Source organism: Lacerta agilis, chromosome 3, assembly GCF_009819535.1.
Source record: "Lacerta agilis isolate rLacAgi1 chromosome 3, rLacAgi1.pri, whole genome shotgun sequence".
Lineage (NCBI taxonomy): Eukaryota > Metazoa > Chordata > Lepidosauria > Squamata > Lacertidae > Lacerta > Lacerta agilis.
Window position 1 is genome coordinate 42,229,888 of NC_046314.1, and position 22,053 is coordinate 42,251,940.

General features: G+C 39.5%; 1 protein-coding gene across 3 annotated transcripts in view; it reads right to left on the bottom strand.

Moving 5' to 3' along the window:
* Positions 1 to 22,053, bottom strand: part of EPHA7 (EPH receptor A7) — a 168,296-nt gene that overhangs the window by 22,166 nt on the left and 124,077 nt on the right. For all 3 annotated transcript variants that reach the window (XM_033143447.1, XM_033143446.1, XM_033143448.1), the window contains exons 6-9: positions 12,783 to 12,907; positions 8,842 to 9,010; positions 6,337 to 6,445; positions 5,008 to 5,063 (exon numbers count right to left, since the gene is read on the bottom strand). In XM_033143447.1, coding sequence (XP_032999338.1) covers positions 5,008 to 5,063; positions 6,337 to 6,445; positions 8,842 to 9,010; positions 12,783 to 12,907 — 459 coding nt within the window. The remainder of the gene's footprint in view (positions 1 to 5,007; positions 5,064 to 6,336; positions 6,446 to 8,841; positions 9,011 to 12,782; positions 12,908 to 22,053) is intronic.

Genomic DNA, 22,053 nt, shown 5'->3' on the forward strand with positions numbered 1-22,053 from the left:
TTTAATCCTTCAGAGGAGCTTCATTTCAACAGTGGGATATTTGCAAATGCTTCATTTTTAAAACAACAACATGCACTCAGAACGTGATAACCCTGATTGCTATTACTATTTTCTATTTTTTAGGTAAAGTGCCCTGCAAGGCTTGAATGAGCAGGAATGGTTTCAATCCGTAGTTTAATGAAGTGATTTAAGTATTGACATATCTAGACTTAGAGAAAATGAATGAACTCAGGCTGATCAAATTTTATGAAAGGAGGAAAGGTGAAAGAGAAAACTTGATTTGACCCGAGCATTACCAAATACTAAACACCAAGGAACCGCCAGAACAGCACTTATTTGGCTACCGTTTTCAATGCCGCTTCATTTACTCCCTAATATTAAAATCTATGTTAGCAACAAATTCCACACAGTAATAAATTACTACAAACAGAACACTGACAACCAGCCACTTTGTTACATTAAAACTACTGTGGTGATATGGTGGCAAAAATTGCTAAAATATCTTCACCTTCATCTACAAGGCAAAAAATAACTCCTAAATTTATTGATAAGAAAATTATAAATCAGAAAGGTTGTATTTAGACTTCACAATAACTTTCCCTTGAGTGTATTGAATGACTTTTTTTGCTGAATTGTAGAATGACCCTGTATTCAATAGGATGCTATTATCAGCCACTCTGATTCTTAATCTATTACCGAACATTTCCTTTGATGAATCACTCATTTGCTTCAGGAAGCACCAGTACAAAACATGGATTCATAGCACCCAGGCTGTAAGGGAAGTATTGTGAACCTAACTGTAAAAAAAATAGCCTACCACTAACTACAAGCTGAGATCCATTTCTTCAGAAAATACGCATGGTCTTATTATGGCTGGTCTTCAAGTGTTTGCTAAATACCAAGTTTTATTCAGAGTGGCCCTATTCAAATTGATGGAGCTAATTTACTCATGTTCATTAGTTTCAATTGGTCTACTGTCAGTTAAACTTAGCCAAATACTACCCATTTTAATTCCAGTCTGTGTTTGGCTGATTTAAATGTGTTGTGCTTTTTCAATGCTTTATTGTTTCTCTTTTCTTACCAGGGAGATATTTTTGATGTAGGCATTTTGTTGCTGTTCTAGTTATTGCAGTTTGTGTGTTTTAAACTGTTTTGTAAGGGCAGTGTGCCCTGAGTATTATTATTATAATAATCACCATCACCATGTTTTATACTGCTTTTGTAAACTGTTTTGTGAGAGCAGGATGCTCTGAAAGACAGGTTGTAAATCTTTTAAATAAAGAAATACATTGCAACGTAAAAAGGAAGAGTAAAGACCAAAGGGCAGTGACTCAACATCTAGACCAGGGGTCTGCAACCCTGGTTTAAGACACAAAGAGCCACTTGGACCCATTTCCAAAGGAAAACAAACAAACTGGGAGCCGCAAAACCATTGCGACATTTAAAACAAATATAACGCTGCATATATTGTTTCTTACCTTAATGTAATAATAATAAATAACGTATAGGAGCCAATGCAAAGTATAATTAGTAAAAACAACAAGAATAAGTTCTTACTTTTTTGCATTGACTCAGGGGCGTACCCAGGATCAAAACTGGGGGGGGGGGGCAAGCCATGGTCGTTCAGGTTGTGACATTTCAGCACGGAAAGGCGAATGAAACCAAAATTTTAGGGAAATTATATATAATTATAGCAGTGCTTTATTACAGTAGTTATTATCATTATTTGCTTGGTTTTTAAAAAAATTTTTTATTCTAGTTACATGTCTTATACCAGGGGTGGCCAACTCCCAAGAAACTGTGATCTACTTTCAGCAGTGATCTACCCCCGTTTTTTTGGGTTCAGCTCAAAGTTGTTTTGGGGGGGTGTGGTGGGTGGGAGAGAGGGCTTCCCCCTCTAAGATAGGTTGGCAAGCGAACTAATAAAGAAAGAAAAAGGGGGGTTGGGAATGGAAAAGTGGGGTGGAAAAATATAAATTGGGGGTGGGGTGGGGAGAATATCTATTAAAAACATATAGTAGTTTAAAAAATAAAAATAAAGGGGGAAATCTTTTTCTTTTTCCTTTTTTTGAAAACAAAAACAAAAGGGGAAGAGAAAAGAAAAAGGGGGGATAGAGGGAGAAAAGGGTAATAATAAAAATTCAAATAGAGTGGCTGCAGCAGCTGTGGGGGGTGTTTGTTTGTTTTTCGTTTGTTTGTTTGTTTTAAAAATGGGATTTCTCCCCTTGGATTAAAAAAGGAGGGGAGGAAGAAAAAGAGAGGGGGGTGGGAGAGCAAGGCAAAAAGCCAAAAAGCCAAAAACAGGTTTGAGGGGGGGGAATCGCGCCAGGCACTGCAGCGCGCTGGCCTCGGGGCTCCGGGGCCCCGAGCCACCCTTGGGGCCGTCGTTGAGCATGTACACCGCCCGCAGCGAGTGCTGGCGAAGCACCGGTTGGCGGAGGTTTCAGAAGCAGCCTGGACATTTTCGCTGCTGCCGCCCCAAAGCAGCTCTACTTCATCCTGTCGGCGACCATTACCGCCCTCCCGTCACGGCGACTCCTGGCCCGCCTGCTCCGCCCTCCGCGCGGCCGCTTTGAAAAGGATTCCGCCCGACAGGGGCCGCTCCAATCGCCGCCGCCACCTCCCACCGCCTTTATTATCCCGACTCTTTTCTCTCTCTCTCTCTCGATAACTCGCAAAGCCCAGCTCCTTCTTCTCCCCGCCCTAACGCCACCCTCATTGGCACGTTCCCCTTCAAACAGGAACAGGCATCCCGGCGGCTCATTGGCCGGATGAAACGTCGCTCTCCCGTGCCCGCCTCCCGCCTTCATCCTCAGTGGCTACCTCGGTGGTAAGGCCCCGGCTCCGAGCCTATGCGCCAAGGCGGGCGATCTGTCCTGCCAATCGGCACGCCGAGGTGGTAAAAGCTCAGCCCTCCCCACACGCTTATTGGTGTGAAGAAGTCGCTTCCTCTCTCTGGGAGTGGTCAAGGTGGACATCAATCTTGGGTCTGTCCTCGGGAACCCCGAGAGGGCTGAGAAACACCGCCCAGCTGTTCAACGTTGATGCGGATTATTCATGGTTTTTTTGACCCTTGTTTTTGCCGATAACCATTTAATTATTATTGAAAGGGCATTGAAAGGGGGCATGCCGGAGCCGCGGGAGACCTGTCAGAGAGCCGCATGCGGCTCCGGAGCCGCAGGTTGCTGACCCCCGATCTAGACAACCAAAGGGATTTTTCAGGCCCTTTATTTCTACTGCACTGCTGAAAGTCAGGGAACCTCTCAAGGAGCATTCAAAGCAATGGAAGAGGCTCTAGTGGAAAGTTAAAATCACCATAGGCCTAGTACACATGCTGGGGAAGATTGTTGGGCTGTATCTGAAATATTAATTAGATGTACCCACAGGAACAATTTTGTGGATGAAGCCTAAAATATTAATATGTGTATCGTAACTCTAGATGCCCCACAGAAATTCTTGACTTTATCAATCATACAAATAGCTTGCCTCTTTGTAGAGGAAATTCTTGATTAGTGTGAATACTACAACAATCTATGGGATGTCTGCACCAGTACTACAATGGTGGCTATAGGCTGTTAATTAATCTTGCATCTTTTTTCCATTTAATGTGAAGGGAACAAATTTAAGACTTATTATTACAAGTGAACAGCTTCTTTGGAGGCACAATGGCAGTGGAGCCTGTCAAGTTCTGCAAGGGGAACATTGAGACAGATGAGGAGGGAGCTAGCAGAGACTGCCATCCCATGGACTGGGCATCTGAAGAAAGACAGGTGGTGGTTGGATGAGGACAGAGGCTGGTGGGGCAGTGCCCCATTACCCTGAAAGGACCAGCCTCCACTGCACAATGGAAAAATAAAAGTTTATTTTTTACCAAATCATGTTTGAATAACCAATATCAGTCTAATTTGCACTGCTCACTCTATTTGTTAATTAAGTAACCAGATTTAAAAAGGAGATTTGAATTGATTTAAATTGAAATCCATGGGAAAGACAACTTGCAATCAGTTTTCATTGAATCACCACCAGAAAGCATCAGAGAGTGCTGTGGGAACTGATGGACGACCCAAAAGAAAACAAAAGTACGTTGGAACTATTGTGTATTGTGTATTTTGTGTATTTCAAAATTATTCTCCCCTCTTAAATGTATGCTATAATTCTTCAATCAATTACACATTCTGATTGCAGAACAATGTAATTCATCAACAACTAGTTTTTATATGCAGACAATCATTTGGGATCTGATCATACCCAAAATATTGTTATGGGAGGAAAACCTTATTGAGCAGACAGAGGTGACTACAAGATGTTTCTGCTGAAATGTAAGTGATGTTATCAACAGAGATCACCTTTAACAGGATCTAGGCAGCTCTGAGTTCACTAAGCATAGCAGCTGGAGAGCAAGTATTTCTGATCCTTTTCTATGTAATGCTGATTTTACCAGGTTTATTTATATATATATATAAACTCAAGATTGCACTGACATACTAATTGGTTGATTGGCCTATTCTAAGTTCTATAAGTATTATGTTGGCTAATCACTGGGACAAATTTAGAAATATAGTTTATACTGAATTGCCTTAAGCCTTGGGCAACGGATGAATCCTAACTTTCCTGCACAAATAATAAAAATAAATCAAATAGCTATTGGGCCAACAGCAATCAATCACAGAATCTCAGAGGGAACCATTAGGATATTATGAAACACTTATTCAAAAGCAACCAAAGGAAAAATGTGGATTGGAGACAACTATATATCATCCAAATGTACAGCAATAAAATCTGCCATGTGAACAGTGTTGATTTTATTCTATGTACTTTTGGAAGAGGTCATACTTCTTTTACAGTTTTTAACTTCATACTTGCCGTTTACACAGCATTTTAAAATTTATTATAGTTGTTCCTCTGCAAGAATGTTGTTTTAGTACTGTGTCTATTCTATTACTGCCAGTCCCAATGCATTATAATTGGCCTGGAAATTCTTGGGGGAAATAACAGCAAAACACTTACAATGAAAGTAAAGTTCTTCATCTCCTTCCTGATCAGCTTTGCTATAGCCACAGTGCCTGTAAAAAAAGAAAAGGGCATTTTCACAAAAATAATATATAACTATATGTTGATTTCCCCCTTCCCCACATTGTGAAAACTAAATATGAAATGGATATAAGAGGACGTATAAATATAAAATTCTTGTATGTTTTAAACTCATCCTTAATTACAACTCATATACTGCTATGGCTCACACATTGGAAAGCGTGCATGTATGAGAAGTGGTGCGTTTCAGTAACCACTTAGTGAATTTGCCTTCCGATCCATACGTGAGAAGTACTTCAGCACACACATTAAGAATTGTTGCTTCCACACAGCAACCCACCCAATGCGTTCCATTTTCAAATATCTAGAGGGCTATCACATGGAAGATGGAGCATGCTTGTTTTCTCCTCCTGAGGCCAGGACCAATCCCAATGGATTCAAGTTACAAGAAAGGAGATTCTAACGAAACATCAGGATGAACTTTCTCAGGGTAAGAGCTGTTCTACTACCTTGGAAGGTAGTAGACTCTCATTGGAGGTTTTTAAGCAGAAATTGTGGGGGCATCTGTCATGAATGCTTTAGTTGAGATTCCTGCATTGCAGGGAGTTGGACTGGAACTCTACAATTCTATGATTTCCTACACTTTGTCCCCAGAGGTTAGGGTTAGGCCCTTGGGATCTTAGCCTTTGTCACAAATGTTACAGAAGAGTCAATGAACAAATTCAAATAACCAATCACTCTAGTTGCTTAAGTTCATGGAACATCCCTGTCATGTTTTAGTGAAATAAAGGTAAAGGTAAAGGGAACCTTGACCATTAGGTCCAGTCGCGGACGACTCTGGGGTTGCAGCGCTCATTTCGCTTTACTGGCCGAGGGAGCCGGCGTACAGCATGACTAAGCCGCTTCTGGCAAACCAGAGCAGCGCAAAAAAACACCATTTACCTTCCCGCCTGAGCGGTACCTATTTATCTACTTGCACACTGACGTGCTTTCGAACTGCTAGGTTGACAGGAGCTGGGACCGAACAACGGGAGCTCATCCCGTTGTGGGGATTCAAACCGCCGATCTTCTGATCGGCAAGCCCTAGGCTTAGTGGTTTAACCCACAGCGCCACCTGCGTCCTATTTTAGTGAAATAGCTATCAATAAAACTAAGCTTTTAGCCAAACCATGTTTTGAGTGGAAAATATTACAATATTTAAATTGAAAACCCTACAAATGCCAATTCTTGGCCCAATAAAAATTTCTAAAAATTTAATTCATATAAACTAGCTATTAACAACTGTCTTAATATCTTAAGCAGTACCTTCGTCCAATGATGAAGCCAAAAACCATGAAGACCAGAATGATAGTGCCTGCCACAGCTACCACAGCTATGATTATTACAGGATTCTGTTCACTGGAGACAGCAGTGGCTGCCAACAAGAAAAAGAAGAGAGAAAATGTTAAAGATGAATCCAATATGCAGTTCTGAAACAGATTCTGGCACGATTCTACAACTTTAGAGACTATTGTGGGGATACAGGTTATCTCTTTTTTTAACCCCAAAAGGCAGGATACACATTTTATGTCTTATCCACGATCAGGTCTGTTGCATTATCCTGACAAAGGTCCTGAGTCTAAGTACAGTTTGACAGGCACAGAAATTCAACATGTGCAGTTTTGCCCTCGCTACATGTTTATATTAGGAAAAGGTGCCTACTGGGTTTTTCCCAGCCATATGGCTGTTAAACACACACAAGGGTATCTGAGGGGTGGGGAAGCAGCAATCTCAGCAAGGGATATGAGAATATTGAAATATTTATAAAGGTTGATAGATACAGATGAAGGCTGCAATCCTATACACAATAACACAACAGAAAGTCCTGCTGAACTTTCTTTTTAACATGGGTTGCATTGTTAGGCTGTAATCAAATTCACCAGCGAATAAGTCCCACTGAACTAAACAGACTTGATTTATGAGAAGACATGCAGAGGACTGTACTGCCAGTTACAAGTATTTCAAAACTGCACTAAACAATCATGGATTTAGATCTATTTCCATCACCTTTAACACGGTAACTTGCACTAGCAATCTCTGTGGATTAAATAAACTCAGGATAGGCGCAGAAATCTCAACACCCAGATTCAGTGGCTGGAGTGGGTTTATGAGGTAGGGGTGGTTATGCCCACCGCAGAGCCTGCCCAATGCACCTGTTGAAAGTGCTGCAGGTGCAGATCTCCTGCTGTCGGTGACTGGAATTACATTTCAAAATGGAGTGTTCTGAGAGTGGGACTAGGGCATCCTTAAATTCATTGACTCCAAAAGCTCCTATGTTTCCTCAAGGTACTCCACGATTGGGCCTGTTATCTACTTCATTCTGGAGCTGTCTTAATTCCTCAAATGGTTTAAGAGGGGTGATGATGATGATTATTATTTTTAGAAGAACCACTTGAGAGGGAGGAAAATGTGTTGCTCCCCATTACTTCCTGCCCTGGCAGGTGCAAGTTGGCAGGCTTGAGAAGTGTCACATTGTCTCACCACTTCGCTCCCGCTAGGAATTGTTACATATTAATAAAAGTACTAAAAGCAATAGCGATGAGTGTACGTTTTACAAACTCTCACTCACGTGTTAGCAACTGTTTCTAAAACTGAACATAATCCAGACTTTTCACTTGTTTTCTTCCTATTCTGAAAAGAATGGCCCATACTGAAGTTACATAAGTAAGACTTATGTGTGAAGATCTCCAGTATCAGTAAATTATTTACTGTGCTAAGATCCAATAACAAAAGTTCTGGCCCCAGAAGCCATGTCACTTATGTCAGAAGAAGAAGAAAAACCCTTAAGAAGCATGAGTCATAGGGAGACAATAGCTAACTAGGAACAAAGAGGTGAGAAGTTTAGTATTAACTTTTTAAAAAAGTGTTAAATAAATAAACCCACCAGACAATGAATTATTGTGTATTATGTATACTTTAAAAAATAAATAGCATTGCTTTATATGAACATCTGGTCAGACATGTAGTCTGGAGAGAAGCCGTGGAATAGTCTCCCTTTTTTGATTATATAAATAGAGAGATTCATAGAAATACTCCTCCCATGACTCATTCCTCATTGTGGTTGGGCTATACAGACTCATCTTAAAAACTTGGCTATATGTAACAATATCTCTGTAATTAGATTTTTTTAAAAATACTGAATATGTTATTGTATAGTTATGTGTTAGTTTGCTCATATGTTTACGTTCAATCAATAAAAATTGAAATAAACAAATCTCCAATCCATGCAGTTTTCCAATGGAGAATTCAAAGCATAAGGCCACTCTGTTCTTGTGGCATAGTTTTCAGGGTGTGGGTGTTACTATGAGGTGACAGTTGAGAGGTATAACTAATTTGGGTCTCACCTGCAGGCTTAGGCACTGAGCCAGCCTGACATCTAATGACAGACTTGAGACTTCAGGTGAGAGGCAGAAAACAAGTGCCACTGATGTGCTTTCAAGAAAGAAATGAGGGGTCCACGAATTAAGATGCTCATTAAAATAAGACATATACATACTCAACCAGGGGCTGTTTTCACAGGGCAACTGTTGTCTCCCCAAGTACCATTCTAACCCTTCTTACCAAGACACAGTGTTTTCATTTATATTGATGCTCTTAATTGGCGTAAGATACAATTAAAGTTTTACACCTGACATACATCAAACAAGCTTGCTTCTCAAGGAAAAAGAAAACAAGTGAAGTAGAAAGGAAAAAGAAAAACAAAGGAAGAAAGTGTCATAATGTAATATTAATAAAAATTATTTTTAAAAAGAAGATGCAATTAATTTTTACCTGTGGCTTCTTCTAGTGTAGCAACATCTAGCCTGGGGCTATAATTTCCATAGCCAGCAGCAGTAAATGCACGAATCTGGAAAACATATACTGTTCCTGGTTTCAGATTATTCACCGACACAGAGGTGGCTCTGGTTTTCACTGTTGAGTAAGTTCTCTCCCTTTGGTCCTGGAAAAGCAAAGGTAAATGATTGGATGGTATTTAAACCAGAAATTTCAAATTTGCTCTATTACACCAATTGCTATATTAACAGCCACTGGTCCTGGCACTTTATTTCAATTTGTTACAAAGAGCATCTCCACACACAAACACCTGCAACTTGCACTCACTTTGCTTATGCAATCACAACCTTGGGGGGGGGGAGATAAAGAAATAAATGGATTCCCCTGCTCTGCTCTTCATTTATTTATTCCTGCCCACCCAGTTTGTTTGTTTTTTGGCAGCTCAGCTTTTGAAAGAAGCCGCCAGGGCTCACACTTCCCTCTCAAAGCCCAAGGCCTTACTTACTGGGCTCTGGGAATGTCGTTGCCTTTTGGTATTTCATTGTATGATGTATGATGCTTTAGTTTCTGTTGGCTGATCATCAGTTGGCTCAAATAGTGTATTAAGTCAGGTTTTAAGTAACACAGCAAGCTATATCTCCACACAATATTTCTTCCCTACCACCTTGTCCTGGACCTCTGAAAATGAGGTATTTTATTGTTCCTTCATATAATTTTTTACTTTCATTTAGGCAGATAAAGAGTAAGTCATTCTACATGACCCTGCTGTGTCTTCTGGGTGAAGATTCAATGTGGAAAAGGAGGTCCTCTGACTGTAACAGCTGTCCATGAGCTACAGGAGATATGCATGTGCACAAAGAAAATAAATTTGGAACAAAAAAAAAAATAAGTTGAGTTTTAATGCTGCATTAAAATTATTTTATGCTGCTTGTGAGTGGTTCTGATTCTGGTTTTACTGGGCTTTCCCCCTATCAATCTTAGTGTTTTAAATTATTTGTTTATGTTTTATGATTATTATTTTTAAAACGATCCACCTAGAGGGCATATTGGAAGATCTATAAATGTTAAAAATAAATAATTAAGAAGAGCTCTGTGGGTGGACAACTGTGCACACGTGTGGATCTGCATGTCTGCTATAACTAGTGAACTGCTGGTCAGTGCATTCAGCTTCCATGTCTATATACACATGGAAAAATCTAAGATTGGGTTAAATCATAAATTACCTGAACCTATTATAGGATTGAAGGGACGCGGGTGGTGCTGTGGTCTATGCTGTGGTAAACGGTGTTTCCGTGCGCTGCTCTGGTTCACCAGAAGCGGCTTAGTCATGCTGGCCACATGACACAGAATCTGTCTGCGGACAAACGCCGGCTCCCTCGGCCTATAGAGCGAGATGAGGCTGGACCCCAGAGTCATCCGCGACTGGATTTAATGGTCTGCGGTACCTTTACCTTTATTATAGGATGGAGCCCATTTGGAAGTTTCTCTGTGCAAGCTTCACTAGAACACTTCTCAGCTCCTACTTTCCATTAATTTCAGTGGGGCTCACAGAGAACTTTACCATGAGTTGTGGCTAAAGTAATCGAAGAGTGATCACACTTTGTTTTGTCACTATTTGATCACCACCTTCACATGAAAACTTTAGCCATTTCTACACTAGCGCTTGAAATCGGTTTAACTGTCATCCTCTCAAATAAATCCTGGGAATTGTAGTTTGTGGTAGGGTAGGAATCACTGGTAGAAAATACACAGCACATCACCAAACTACAATTCCCAGGATTCTTCCATGGCAACATGGTATAGAACTGATACAGGTATGTTGTGTAGATCTCCTCTCAAGGAAAGACATGTGTATTTGTTGGGGGAAAATGTTTCCTATTTAAACACTAATTTTATCTTATGAATTATTTTAAATACAAACGATTACAAAGCTAACTATTTGCTGGGGTATTTTTTATATTAACAGATGATGACAACAGAAACCTGGCCTTTAAACCACAGAGATTTGCCAGATTTTAGTTATAGTTTAGCACAAAGTGAGTTAAAATATGTTTTTGTATGCGCAGGTTTAAGAAAAGAATTGTTACTTCTTTTAATTAATCAATTATTTCTAAAATAGGAAAAAAGGAATGGGGTGGAAAGGCAAGTGCTAATTTGTGAAAAACAAAGTATCATGACTTCAGCTGTGAATGCATTTTATATCTAAAAAGATGACTTCACTAAAAAAAAAAAAAACCCTGAAGTTTCCATCAACTGTACAGCTTCCTGAGTTTACAAACTGGGCCAGAAACCTCTGATTTGGAGACATAAGGGAATTCCACACTTCCATTTCTACTTGTCAAAATTGTATTAAAACACTTTAAATAACATTTGTCACTTTATTTAAGACCTGAAAAGACTTGCTATTCTACTATATGTGAGATACAAACTGCTAGAGCAATTCAATGCTACCAAGTAAAACTGCCTGCTAGATATTACTGTGGTACAAAAGAAAAAAAGGAAAAACAAATCTCAACAAAAATGGAGGAGTAATAAAAAGATTTTGATCAGAAAATAGTTACAAAGTATGTTTTTTATTTACATGTATATTCTAACTGGAAATGTTTAGTTTTTTAAAACTTTAAACTAGTGACATACTGTGAAGGGGTAATTTTGTTAACTTGTGATACCTGTGTGTATTATAATTTTACCAAGTTTGTTTTTTTCAAAATTAAAAAAAGGTTTGTTGACCTTTTTGTGCTTTGTGATATCTTATGAGCTGCATTTTTTTTAGTGTGTTGATATTTTGACAATACAGACTGTGTTTGTATTCTTTTGCTTTGGTAGAAATAGATATATATCATTTATTTATAATTGCTATTAGAATTCATTACATTATTTTTATAAATCATATATATTTATATTAGATTTTGATTTCATCCTCTTCATTATGACAGTAGATATACTATATATCACTGGGAAATCATTCTAACATATGTATGCTCACAATGAGATTTATAAAACAGCTTGGGATCCTGAGAGCTAAGAGCTGGCAAATGTAATTGAGGAAAATAATTTATTCCACTCAAACTGGAAAGAATATAGAAAAGCTAGGTAGGTCATCAGATCCAATTTTTCTAAGTAACCCCACTAAAGGCCAGCATTTATACTATTACTAAATTTGGAAGATAAATTTGAAAGAATAAAAGGGTATATGAAGTTTGTTCCAATGTAATGTTTTTCTTCCACAAGTAGCATTATACCAAGGAACACAAAGAGGTGGGGAGGAGAATTTTGCAGGAAAAATCTGTGGGGGAAGCAAGATTTGGTATCCTGCCACATATATCTATACTATATAGATATAGATAGAGATAGAGATAGAGATATATATCTGCTTGCACAAGACTCTTCCTTTTGAGCTGACATTTTCTTCCACAGAAATTATTGAAAAATCTTTATATTGGAATGAGATGATATCATAAGCCTGCCTATTATAATTAGGGCTGTCACCAATTAAATAATTTTAGTGGATTAATCACCTACATTTTAACTGATAAATCAATTGGATGTACATTACTTTGCAAACTATGTTAAAAAACATAGGTCTGTTCTTGAATTTTGAAGGCATTGTGAAATAATTAATAAGTTCTCATTCATTTTAGACTACCTTTGTTCCTCCCCTACGTTGCAGTAAACAATAAGAACAAGTGTGCTCTGAACTCACAGACCTACCAATTAAATTTGCCATCATTGATAAATGAATTTTGATTGATTTATCTGGTGATTAACTGTTATTATTCTATTTCCTCAAATACTTTAAAAAAAACATGCATAATATAGACATGATGACAATAAAGAAAACAGTTAGGAAGAATCACGAGTGATTAAAGGAATCCCAGTCTGTACAAAACATTGCCCACGGCAGAAGGAAGAGTAGTACATTTCAGAGTAGTGCTTACTTTCTCGTAATACTTGATTTCATATTCTGTGATGACACCGTTGGGATGCTCAGGTTCCTGCCAGGAGAGCTCCACACTCCTTTGCAACACTTTCTCTTTCATTACGCCGCTAACTTGCGAGGGAGCTGTTTGGAGAAGACATGCCAATAAACAATAAGCAAATGTGCTGGATGTCTCCAATCAAGTGTCACCACCGATCAGTCCCCTCTTGCGTTGCTGTCATTAAGGTAAGAGAAAGCACCTTTCCATAGTTCACAATTCAAAAGCTAATGAATATTCAAGCAGAGCCTTATTACTGCTCATAAACCATAATAGAAATCTAAATTAAAGTGTAAACAGCGAAAGACAGCATTGTTCAAGTTAGTGCAAGGCAGCAATTGATGGGATCAGAATGACAATTAAGCAAATGAATTCTAATTAAACCGGGAAAATATGCTTCCAGATTAATCTCCGGTGGTAAACTACTAGACCATATATTTGTTACAAACGTTCTGACACTTGTAAGACAAATGAACAAATAAGGAGGCAAAGATGAGGTCATATTTCAGACCCACATTGTGTGTAATTCCAGCTCAAGTTCAGTCCCATCATGTCCTTCCAATAATGCATGCAGTTTGAAATCAAAGAGCATGCATCGCTGAAAAAGAGATCTGCTTTAGTTGAAGATCTGGTAGCGTTTTTCTTTTGAGAAGCTTGCTTGCTTGAATAATCATTTTAAAAATGAGGCAAGTTTATTTATCTGAATTAAGAAGACATTTATCTAGACAAGGAGACACACTAACCCATTGTCATTGTCAGCATCTCTGTGACGAGATGATGTTTTAAGAGAGACTCCTGAATTTTCAGCTGGACACTGGGAAGAGAGCGCACCATTACAATGTCAATGTGAACTCATTCACCAAAACACCGATGCACGGTTAACACATCTCTCCAGCAGATTGACATAAACATTGCCTGACAATGGAAGATGCCCTGTCAATGCTATCATTATAGCAGATTTCTTAAGTCTGTCACATAGATAATGAAATCATGCTCAATTTATCAAATTAGTTTTAATAGATGAAACTAAAATTGAATATGCTAAAAATACACTTGAAGAGAAAAAAAGACTGTGTTTATATTAGGGGTGTGTGTATTGAACCACAATATTTGATTTGGACCCTGTTTTGAAGACTGCCTAATTCGGCTTGGGACCTGCTTTGGAAAAATCATACTTTGTAATCTTTCCAATTCATTGTTCAGAATTTTTTTAAAAGGCTGTAACTTTCTTTTTTATGGAAGATGATGGAATTTGCCCCCCCCCCCATAATGGATAAAGCATGTCAAATTACAGGCAGATATGTCCACCGTGTGTGTGTGTGTGTGTGTGTGTGTGTGTGTTGCATATCATTAAAGTTTTTTTTTTGTTTTTTTTAAGTAAAAGTCTATAAGAAGCATAATTTGATTAAATTTAGGGGATGGATCCTACCAAATTTCAGAAGGATGCCTCCAGTGGGTTTCCCCAAAGGTTGCTCTTACAGTTTCGGAGTAAGTAAAAAAGAAAAGATAAGAAAAAATCCCTTAGCCTACATCAGGCTTCCTCGACCTCAACCCTTCAGATGTTTTGAGACTACAATTCCTATCATCCCTGACCACTGGTCCTGCTAGCATAGGAGTTGTAGGCCAAAAACATCTGGAGGGCCAAGGTTGAGGAAGCCTGGCCTACATAGTAGGTCCCCCCTCTCCATTAGTCTGAAAATAAGTGATATGGGAAATTAGACAAATAGATCCAGAGTTTTTGTGCTAGGCATCTATATTGTGGGGTGGGGGTGTCCAGGTAGGGTGGAGGAACAACTAAAATGGTTTCATGTTCCTCCCTATGGTTTTGTTTGTGAGCACTAATCAAATGGTATTAAGTACCACTCTTAGGTGGTACTGCACAGAGCAAGCCAAGTATTTTGATTTGAGAAGAAGGCTGGAGTGGGCACCAGAAAGTTAGATCTTGTGAATCCATACTTGCTTCGCCTTGAATCCTCCATGGTCACCTGCTTAAGCTGTTTCCACATTTTGGGAGAAGTGGAACATGGAAGCCTGAGAGGAAGAGGGAGAGTTCTTACTCTGCTCCATGTGTCTCTTGCCCTTCCTGTCTGATTTCTCTAACTCTGCCTCTTTCTTGAGTAAGAGCAACTGGTGCTCCCTGTGCAAGAGCATGACTGGGCTGCTAGTATGTAGCGCCCTGGAATTTTCTGCTTGCCCAGCTGCCACTTGCAATAGCTAGGATCCACTGGCAACTCAATGCTGTGTACTGCTCCTGTCTATAACAATGAAGCTGTACTTGAGCTTGGGGCGGGGGGCAAATGGCCAGTGCATCAGCCATCATGGTTTGCGGCCAGCACCTTGGACATGCCTCATGGTCAGACATAATGGACTGCTAACAACAGGGGTATGACTGTGCAATGATGATGCTAAAAGACCAAATGTGTATTGTGTGATGCTTTGCTGCTTTCAATAGTGAATGCTAACAAGAAGAGGAAGAGCAGTAATAACAATGGCTTAATAAGGCAGACTACAGCTATAAAAATCACTTGGGACAAAGCTATGGGTATGAAACACACACACAAACAAACAAACACTCAAATCAATTAACAACACAAGAAAAAGAATAGCTAAATAACAAAACTTGAGACAAACAGCCCGAATTTAAGTCAAAGTTCCTTCTACAGTTGTTATGACTTTAATACGAACAACCAACCAATACAAGATTCAAACAGAAGCAACAGCAAGATTCAATAGAAAAAGGAATATGATTTGAATTAGAATTTGATTAGTACTTTTACAATTTGAAAGGGAAGAGTGGATAAACGGAGGCATTCTGAGTTGGACTTAAGCAAAATAAATGACTCTTCAGCTATTCCAACAGAACTCTCTCTCTGAATAACTCTTGAGAGACTGAACTTGCAAAGGATCAAGAAACATGTGAGGCTAAGGCTATTTATTTACTTCGGTTTAGCCCTGGTATGCTCACCCAGGGCCGTCTTTACCCAGGGGTGCAAGGGGTGCGGGGCACCCGGGCGCCGAATTCAGGGGGGACGCCAGGCGCCCGCAGCTGAAGTCACCTAAGCTCTTAACTATCTACCTGTTATGAAATAATAATTTTGATCAAGCTAGAAAAACAAAATACATGTATACCTAGGTATTATCAAAATGTACACCTACTGTTTCACTAAAGGACTTTTGACTTTGTGAGCTCATTTATCAAAGATGCGCCCCACCAGCGGAGGCGCTTGTCATTCACAATGGCGGCGCTTGTCATTCTCAACAGCGTCATGCACGCGAAATTAACTCTTACATCAAAATATTATGTTATGTATTGTATTGAGCTGCTATGCGGCAGCGGGGTCAGCGGCACCTTTGACATGACTGATGTTTCTCCTAAGTAGGTGCCTAAACAATACTTATACTGAAGTATAATTGCACTGTAAATAAATGAGCAAATTAAAAAGTTTGTTTCTTTTTCCTCCCTTCTTTCGTAAACAAGAGGTAAGGCGTAAGCGTGGTGTCTGACATGAGCATAAATAAAAGTTAATGTGGGGGCTAAACTAAATTTGGGGGCGCTGGGCGGATCTTTGCACCCTGGCAGCACATATGCTAAAGACGGCCCTGAACTCACCCACTCGGATTACAAGGTAGACCAGTCACTCATAATGAACCCCTCCCCCCCATTCTTCAACCTCCATCCCCCCCTTTTATTTGCTTCATCACCAGCTGCCAGATCATTCAAAAAAGTAATAAAAATATTCTTTCAAATAAAAATAAATAAATAAATCCTGGTATCAGCCATGGCAGGCTCTCTGGAGCCCTTTGACCGTAACATTTTCCACAATATGTTGGGTGCTACTGCCAAGTCTGACCATAGGAACCTTTTTCTTCAGGAGTTATGTGCCAATACCAGGCTGGAACAAGTATTATCCCCTGGTCCTGTATTCATAATCATTAGCTGGAATTTAGAAGTCACTGGTCTGAAAGCTACCCTACCCAGTGCTGTTGTTTCCTTCTCGAAAAAGGCTGCAAAATATGTACAAGACACATACTTACAATCTGACCTGACTTTTCATCTTCTCACCCAGTATTTTGTGTATTGCTGTGACAATACAGGCTGAAATCGCAAAGGAAATTCCCACTTGGCTGGTTTCTCAACTCAACAAATGAAATAATTTAATCCATCTGGCAAAGGGAAGCTTGGAGGATTACACTGTCCTTGGATGTGATTGCCAAACAACATGAGAAAACTTCACACTTCCTCCATGGATTAGAATAGTTTAAATAGACTGTTTGATATTTGCCAGACTGCTTCAAAGGGATCAAAATATAATTCTTAACCTTCACATACAGGGTGGGGGCAGGAAATGCCCATTCTACCACTCTCCAACATATGCATGAAAAACTGAAAAATAGACTATGGTCTATGTACTGACTTATTAGCATATTGCTGAAATTGAGGCTGGGTTTAGAATGCTTACCAGGCCTCTGAAATAAAACGGATCTTATTCCCAGAAGGTATTCTTAGGATTGGGATGTATTCTAAATTGGTTGTGGTTCTCCAAGGTGTCGGGCAGATATTTTTCCATTCCTTTCCATTAATTATTTTAACTTGAGATCCAACCAAGACCCTTCTCCAGGAAAACCATGTGCGCTCTCACAGAACTATGGCCACTCCACTTTTATAATTACTCCAATCAAACATAGAGCACTAAATGTATCAGTGGTACTGCATTCTAAATTATCTTGGGAATGATGATGATGATGATGATAATAATAATAATAATAATAATAATTGTACCCCGCCCATCTGGGCAGCTTCCAACAAATATTAAAATACATTAAAATATCACAGATTAAAAACTTCCCTAAACAGGGCTGCCTTCAGGTATTTTCTGAATGTCAAGTAGTTGCTTATCTCTTTGACTTCTGATGGGAGGGCGTTCCACAGGGTGGGCACCACTACCGAGAAGGCCCTCTGCCTGGTTCCCTGTAGTTTTGCTTCTCGCAGTGAGGGAACTGCCAGAAGGCCCTCGGTGCTAGGTCTCAGCGCTCCTTCAAGTAGACAGGACCAAGGCCGTTTAGGGCTTTAAAGGTCAGCACCAACACTTTGAATTGTGCTCAGAAATGTACTGGGAGCCAATGTAGATCTCTCAGGACCGGTGTTATGTGGTCCCGGTGGCCACTCCCAGTCTTATTTAAGTATCTTGTTGTTGTTCAGTCATTCAGTCGTGTCCAACTCTTCATGACCCCATGGACCAGAGCACACCAGGCACGTCTGTCTTTCACTGCCTCCCGCAGTTTGGTTAGACTCATGTTGGTAGCCTCGAGAACACCGTCCAACCATCTCGTCTTCTGTCGTCCCCTTCTCCTTGTGCCCTCAATCTTTCCCAGCATCAGGCTCTTTTCCAGGGAGTCTTCTCTTCTCATGAGGTGGCCAAAGTATTGGAGCCTCAGCTTCAGGATCAGTCCTTCCAGTGAGCACTCAGGGCTGATTTCCTTCAGAATGGATAGGTAAAGTATCTCAGCCACAGATAAACAGCTGTTGGACTTGCACTGATCGAAGCTTGTTTTTCTATTTATTTCTTTTTATTTTTTTGGAAGATTTTCATGGATAACAAAGGTACATATAACATCTGTGTTTCCCCCCTGAACTTGTCACCCTTTTCACATCAAGCTTCAGGCAAAATCAGCAGTGTTTCCTAAGAAGGTAGGAAGATATAGCAACTTTTTAAAGCCAGTCACCTCCCCAAATACTCATAATCATAGATGAGTAAACATGAATACACAGAAAGATAAATTTCTTGAAATTGAGCTTAGTTTTCTCTAAATGTGTGGATTTTTTAAAAATTTTTTAATTTTTTTGCCAATCTTTCTTTTAGCCAATGAACTCACAGGGGCGGGAGGGAAGCAAAATAAAATGTATGAGGTGCTCAGAGCAACTCAGAGTCCCATATTATTTCTCAGTACAAAATGAAGTATATGAAGTGAAGAGCCTTATGTGAAATGAAATGCTTTTCACTTTAATTTAACCCAAGTCCAGAATAAAACATACCAATGAAAGCAAGGAAATTGAAAAGAGAAGTGAGAGTTTATTTCCAATCTATCAGCAAGTGAAGAGAGCTGTTTCTGGTGCTAAAAGAAGCTTAATGTAAGTTTGTTTGTTTTTTTACTTTTTTTAAAGGCTTGAACAAAACAAAATTACTCAGCCATTTTCTCCTATATCGCTTTGAGCTAAAAGCCTGTAAATTAATAACTTGCTTGCTGGGTGACATGGGCCAGTTGTTCTCTCTCATCCTGACCTGCCAGACACAGACTGTGTGAAAGTACAATGGAGGCAAGAGAGCTATGTACGTATGCTATCTTGAGCTCTTTGTTGGGAAGATAGGACATGAACAAGCACAACAATGTATTTCCTGCGTCATCCTGTCAGTAAACTGAAGCAAAAATAATTCATTTATTCTAGTATGAAACTAGGGGCTTCTGCTCAAAATTTAAGAATCAATCCACAACAAAACAATGGCTACCGGTATATTTACAACCAAGGCTAAAGCATGGTGTAGTATTGAGCCTCCACGGACCTGTGGGAAGCATCAGGCTTCCGTGAACCACCTTCATCTTTCCACATGGCTGGGATGAATGCTTCTTCCAAGTTTAGTTGGCCTTTAAAGAATCCCAGTTTAGCAATCCTGGTTTTATATATATACAGGTGAAACTAAAAAAAAATTAGAATATCGTGGAAAGGTTCATTTCTTTCAGTAATTCAACTTAAAAGGTGAAACTAATATATGAGATAGACTCATGACATGCAAAGCGAGATATGTCAAGCCTTTCTTTCTTATAATTGTGATGATTATGGCGTACAGCTGATGAGGACCCCAAATTAACAACTTCAACTTTGGGGGTTTCATCAGCTGCACGCCATAATCATCACAATTATAACAAGCAAAGGCTTGACATATCTCGCTTTGCATGTCATGAGTCTATCTCATATATTAAGCTCCAGTAGCTGATGGAAACAATTGCTTACATAAATGGACTTTTCCACAATATTCTAATTTTTCGAGTTTCGTGTGTGTGTGTGTGTGTGTCTGTGTGTATTGATTAGTTAAACAAGCCAGATGTGTTACTCGCGACTTCCAAGTTGGCTTATTTAGAAAGTAAACACTGTCCTTAATTTCAGAATCTTTAAACGTGAAATTAAACTTGACTTAAGTGTTCCTCCTGGTCATGGCAGAAGGAACATAGCCCATGGAGGCTTATCAACATAGTGCTCAACCATTCGCTGAGAACCTTCCCTGTGATCTTGCTCTTTTAAATCATGTATCATGTATTCCAGAATATCAGGCTCAAATATGTTAGCTTCTCTTGTTTCAGAGTTGCCCAACTATACTATATTAATTTTAGACCACTGAGCACCCCCAATGAATCCTTTGTATTGTAGTATGGTGAGGTTCTGAGAATTATCTTTTAGACATTTCTGCGTCTGCTCAGCTCCAAAGGTTTCCTAGAGGAAATTTCTATTGTACAGATGGGACACCAAGAGTGCTATACTCTCTGCCTTGGCACCTAGCACTAGGAGGGCTGATCAGTGAAGCCTCAAGGAATTTCAGGAATTCAGTGGTGCTTTAAACATCCCATTTAATCCATGTCTTGGTTTCCTTGAGAAGGAACAGGCTTTGAGCACCAGGTCTTGGCATCCTTCTGCATTGGCATTTTTTGCCCAAGCTGGAAAGGTGAAAGACTTGACATCCAGCTTCTGATTATATAAGATGCTATAAGATTGAGCCAGGAAGTCGGGTTCTACCACAGATAGGTATAAACCTATTATACCTGTTATTAATCCTGCTCCTGCAGTTCCAAGAGATGTGTTCATCTAGCTTAATGTTTTACACTGCATCCTTATTGGCATTATATGAAGCCCCATTGAACTGATGGTGAGCCACCAGTCTGATGTCTCTGGCAGAGTGCTGCATTTTGGGAGACGTGGTAGGGTGTACCCATAGAGGGTGCAATTACATTGAAGGCAGTCTAAGACTGACCAAAGGGACTTGGGGGCTAATGTTTAGTTGGTCAGTTGCCTATACCCCTGTCTTTGTCCAGTGTCAGCCATTAAGGGATATTCGTAGATTCGGCCTGTGGGCAAGGACCCCGTCTTAATTCATGTGTATCAGTCTACTTACACAGTATCTTGTCTGTACTTCAGAGGGCCTTGTCATCAATCACCTCACCACCCGAACCTCATTGGTTTTGGTTAATTTGGTTGAATTATTCTGACTGGAAGATTCTATAGTTGTTATTTTTTTAATAAATATCACCCGTGGCCATCTTTCTTGTCTCAAGTCTTCTTGGGTGTCTTGGCAGAAAGGCAACCTGTTCATAGCTAAACACAGGGAGACTAAAGCATTAGGAGGCAAGACAGAACCTACTTCAGGAACACTTGACTGCTCATTACAGATTTCTATCACTGTTTTATTTTTGGTGGCTGAAAGGCTCTTAAATTACCTGCTTTTCCTAGGGGAGCATTGGTAACTATAGCTGTTTGAATACATTTCCAAATCAAGTGAGGAAAAACAAAAGGTTAGAACTGAACTGTTGTAAAAACTGGACCAAAAATGGCACTTGCTGTTTCATTTGGTTAATTGGATCATTTTAGCATACACTTTGTTAAATGTGCATGTAAAAACTACTTAGTGTTGAATTTTATATATGCTAATTTCCCCTTTTATATATTCTGTCATATTCATTTCGAGTTTCTGTTAAACACCTCTTTAAGTGGGAAGTAGGAATCAATTCTGTGCCATTATTTCAATTTCCAAGTTTGAGAGAAAACATTACCAAAAATAAAGAATAAAAGCATTATGCGTGAAAGTAATAGCTGTCATGGGCTGGATTGAGACACATCAAAGAAGCGTTTCAGTTTAAAGAGTTGTAAATTTAAACAGGGAAAACAGGTAGAGAAAAACGGGACTCCACGTCGCCATCTGGCAGCACAATGTTATATCGCACATACAATGCATATACTGTAAATCACTTTTTCTTTACTAGTCTAGCTGAGTCTATCTGAGTTACAGATGATGCCTATAGACATTTTCAGTACTCCTCCATTTTTGTGTTACTGTTTATTTTTTGTGATCTCTCTGCCCTGCATCTTCCAAACCAGCTAACATACAGGTTTAATCAACAGTGAACTGAACTTGAATTGCAGAAGATGAACAATATTGACACGGATGGAATCTGCAGCTTCTGTGTC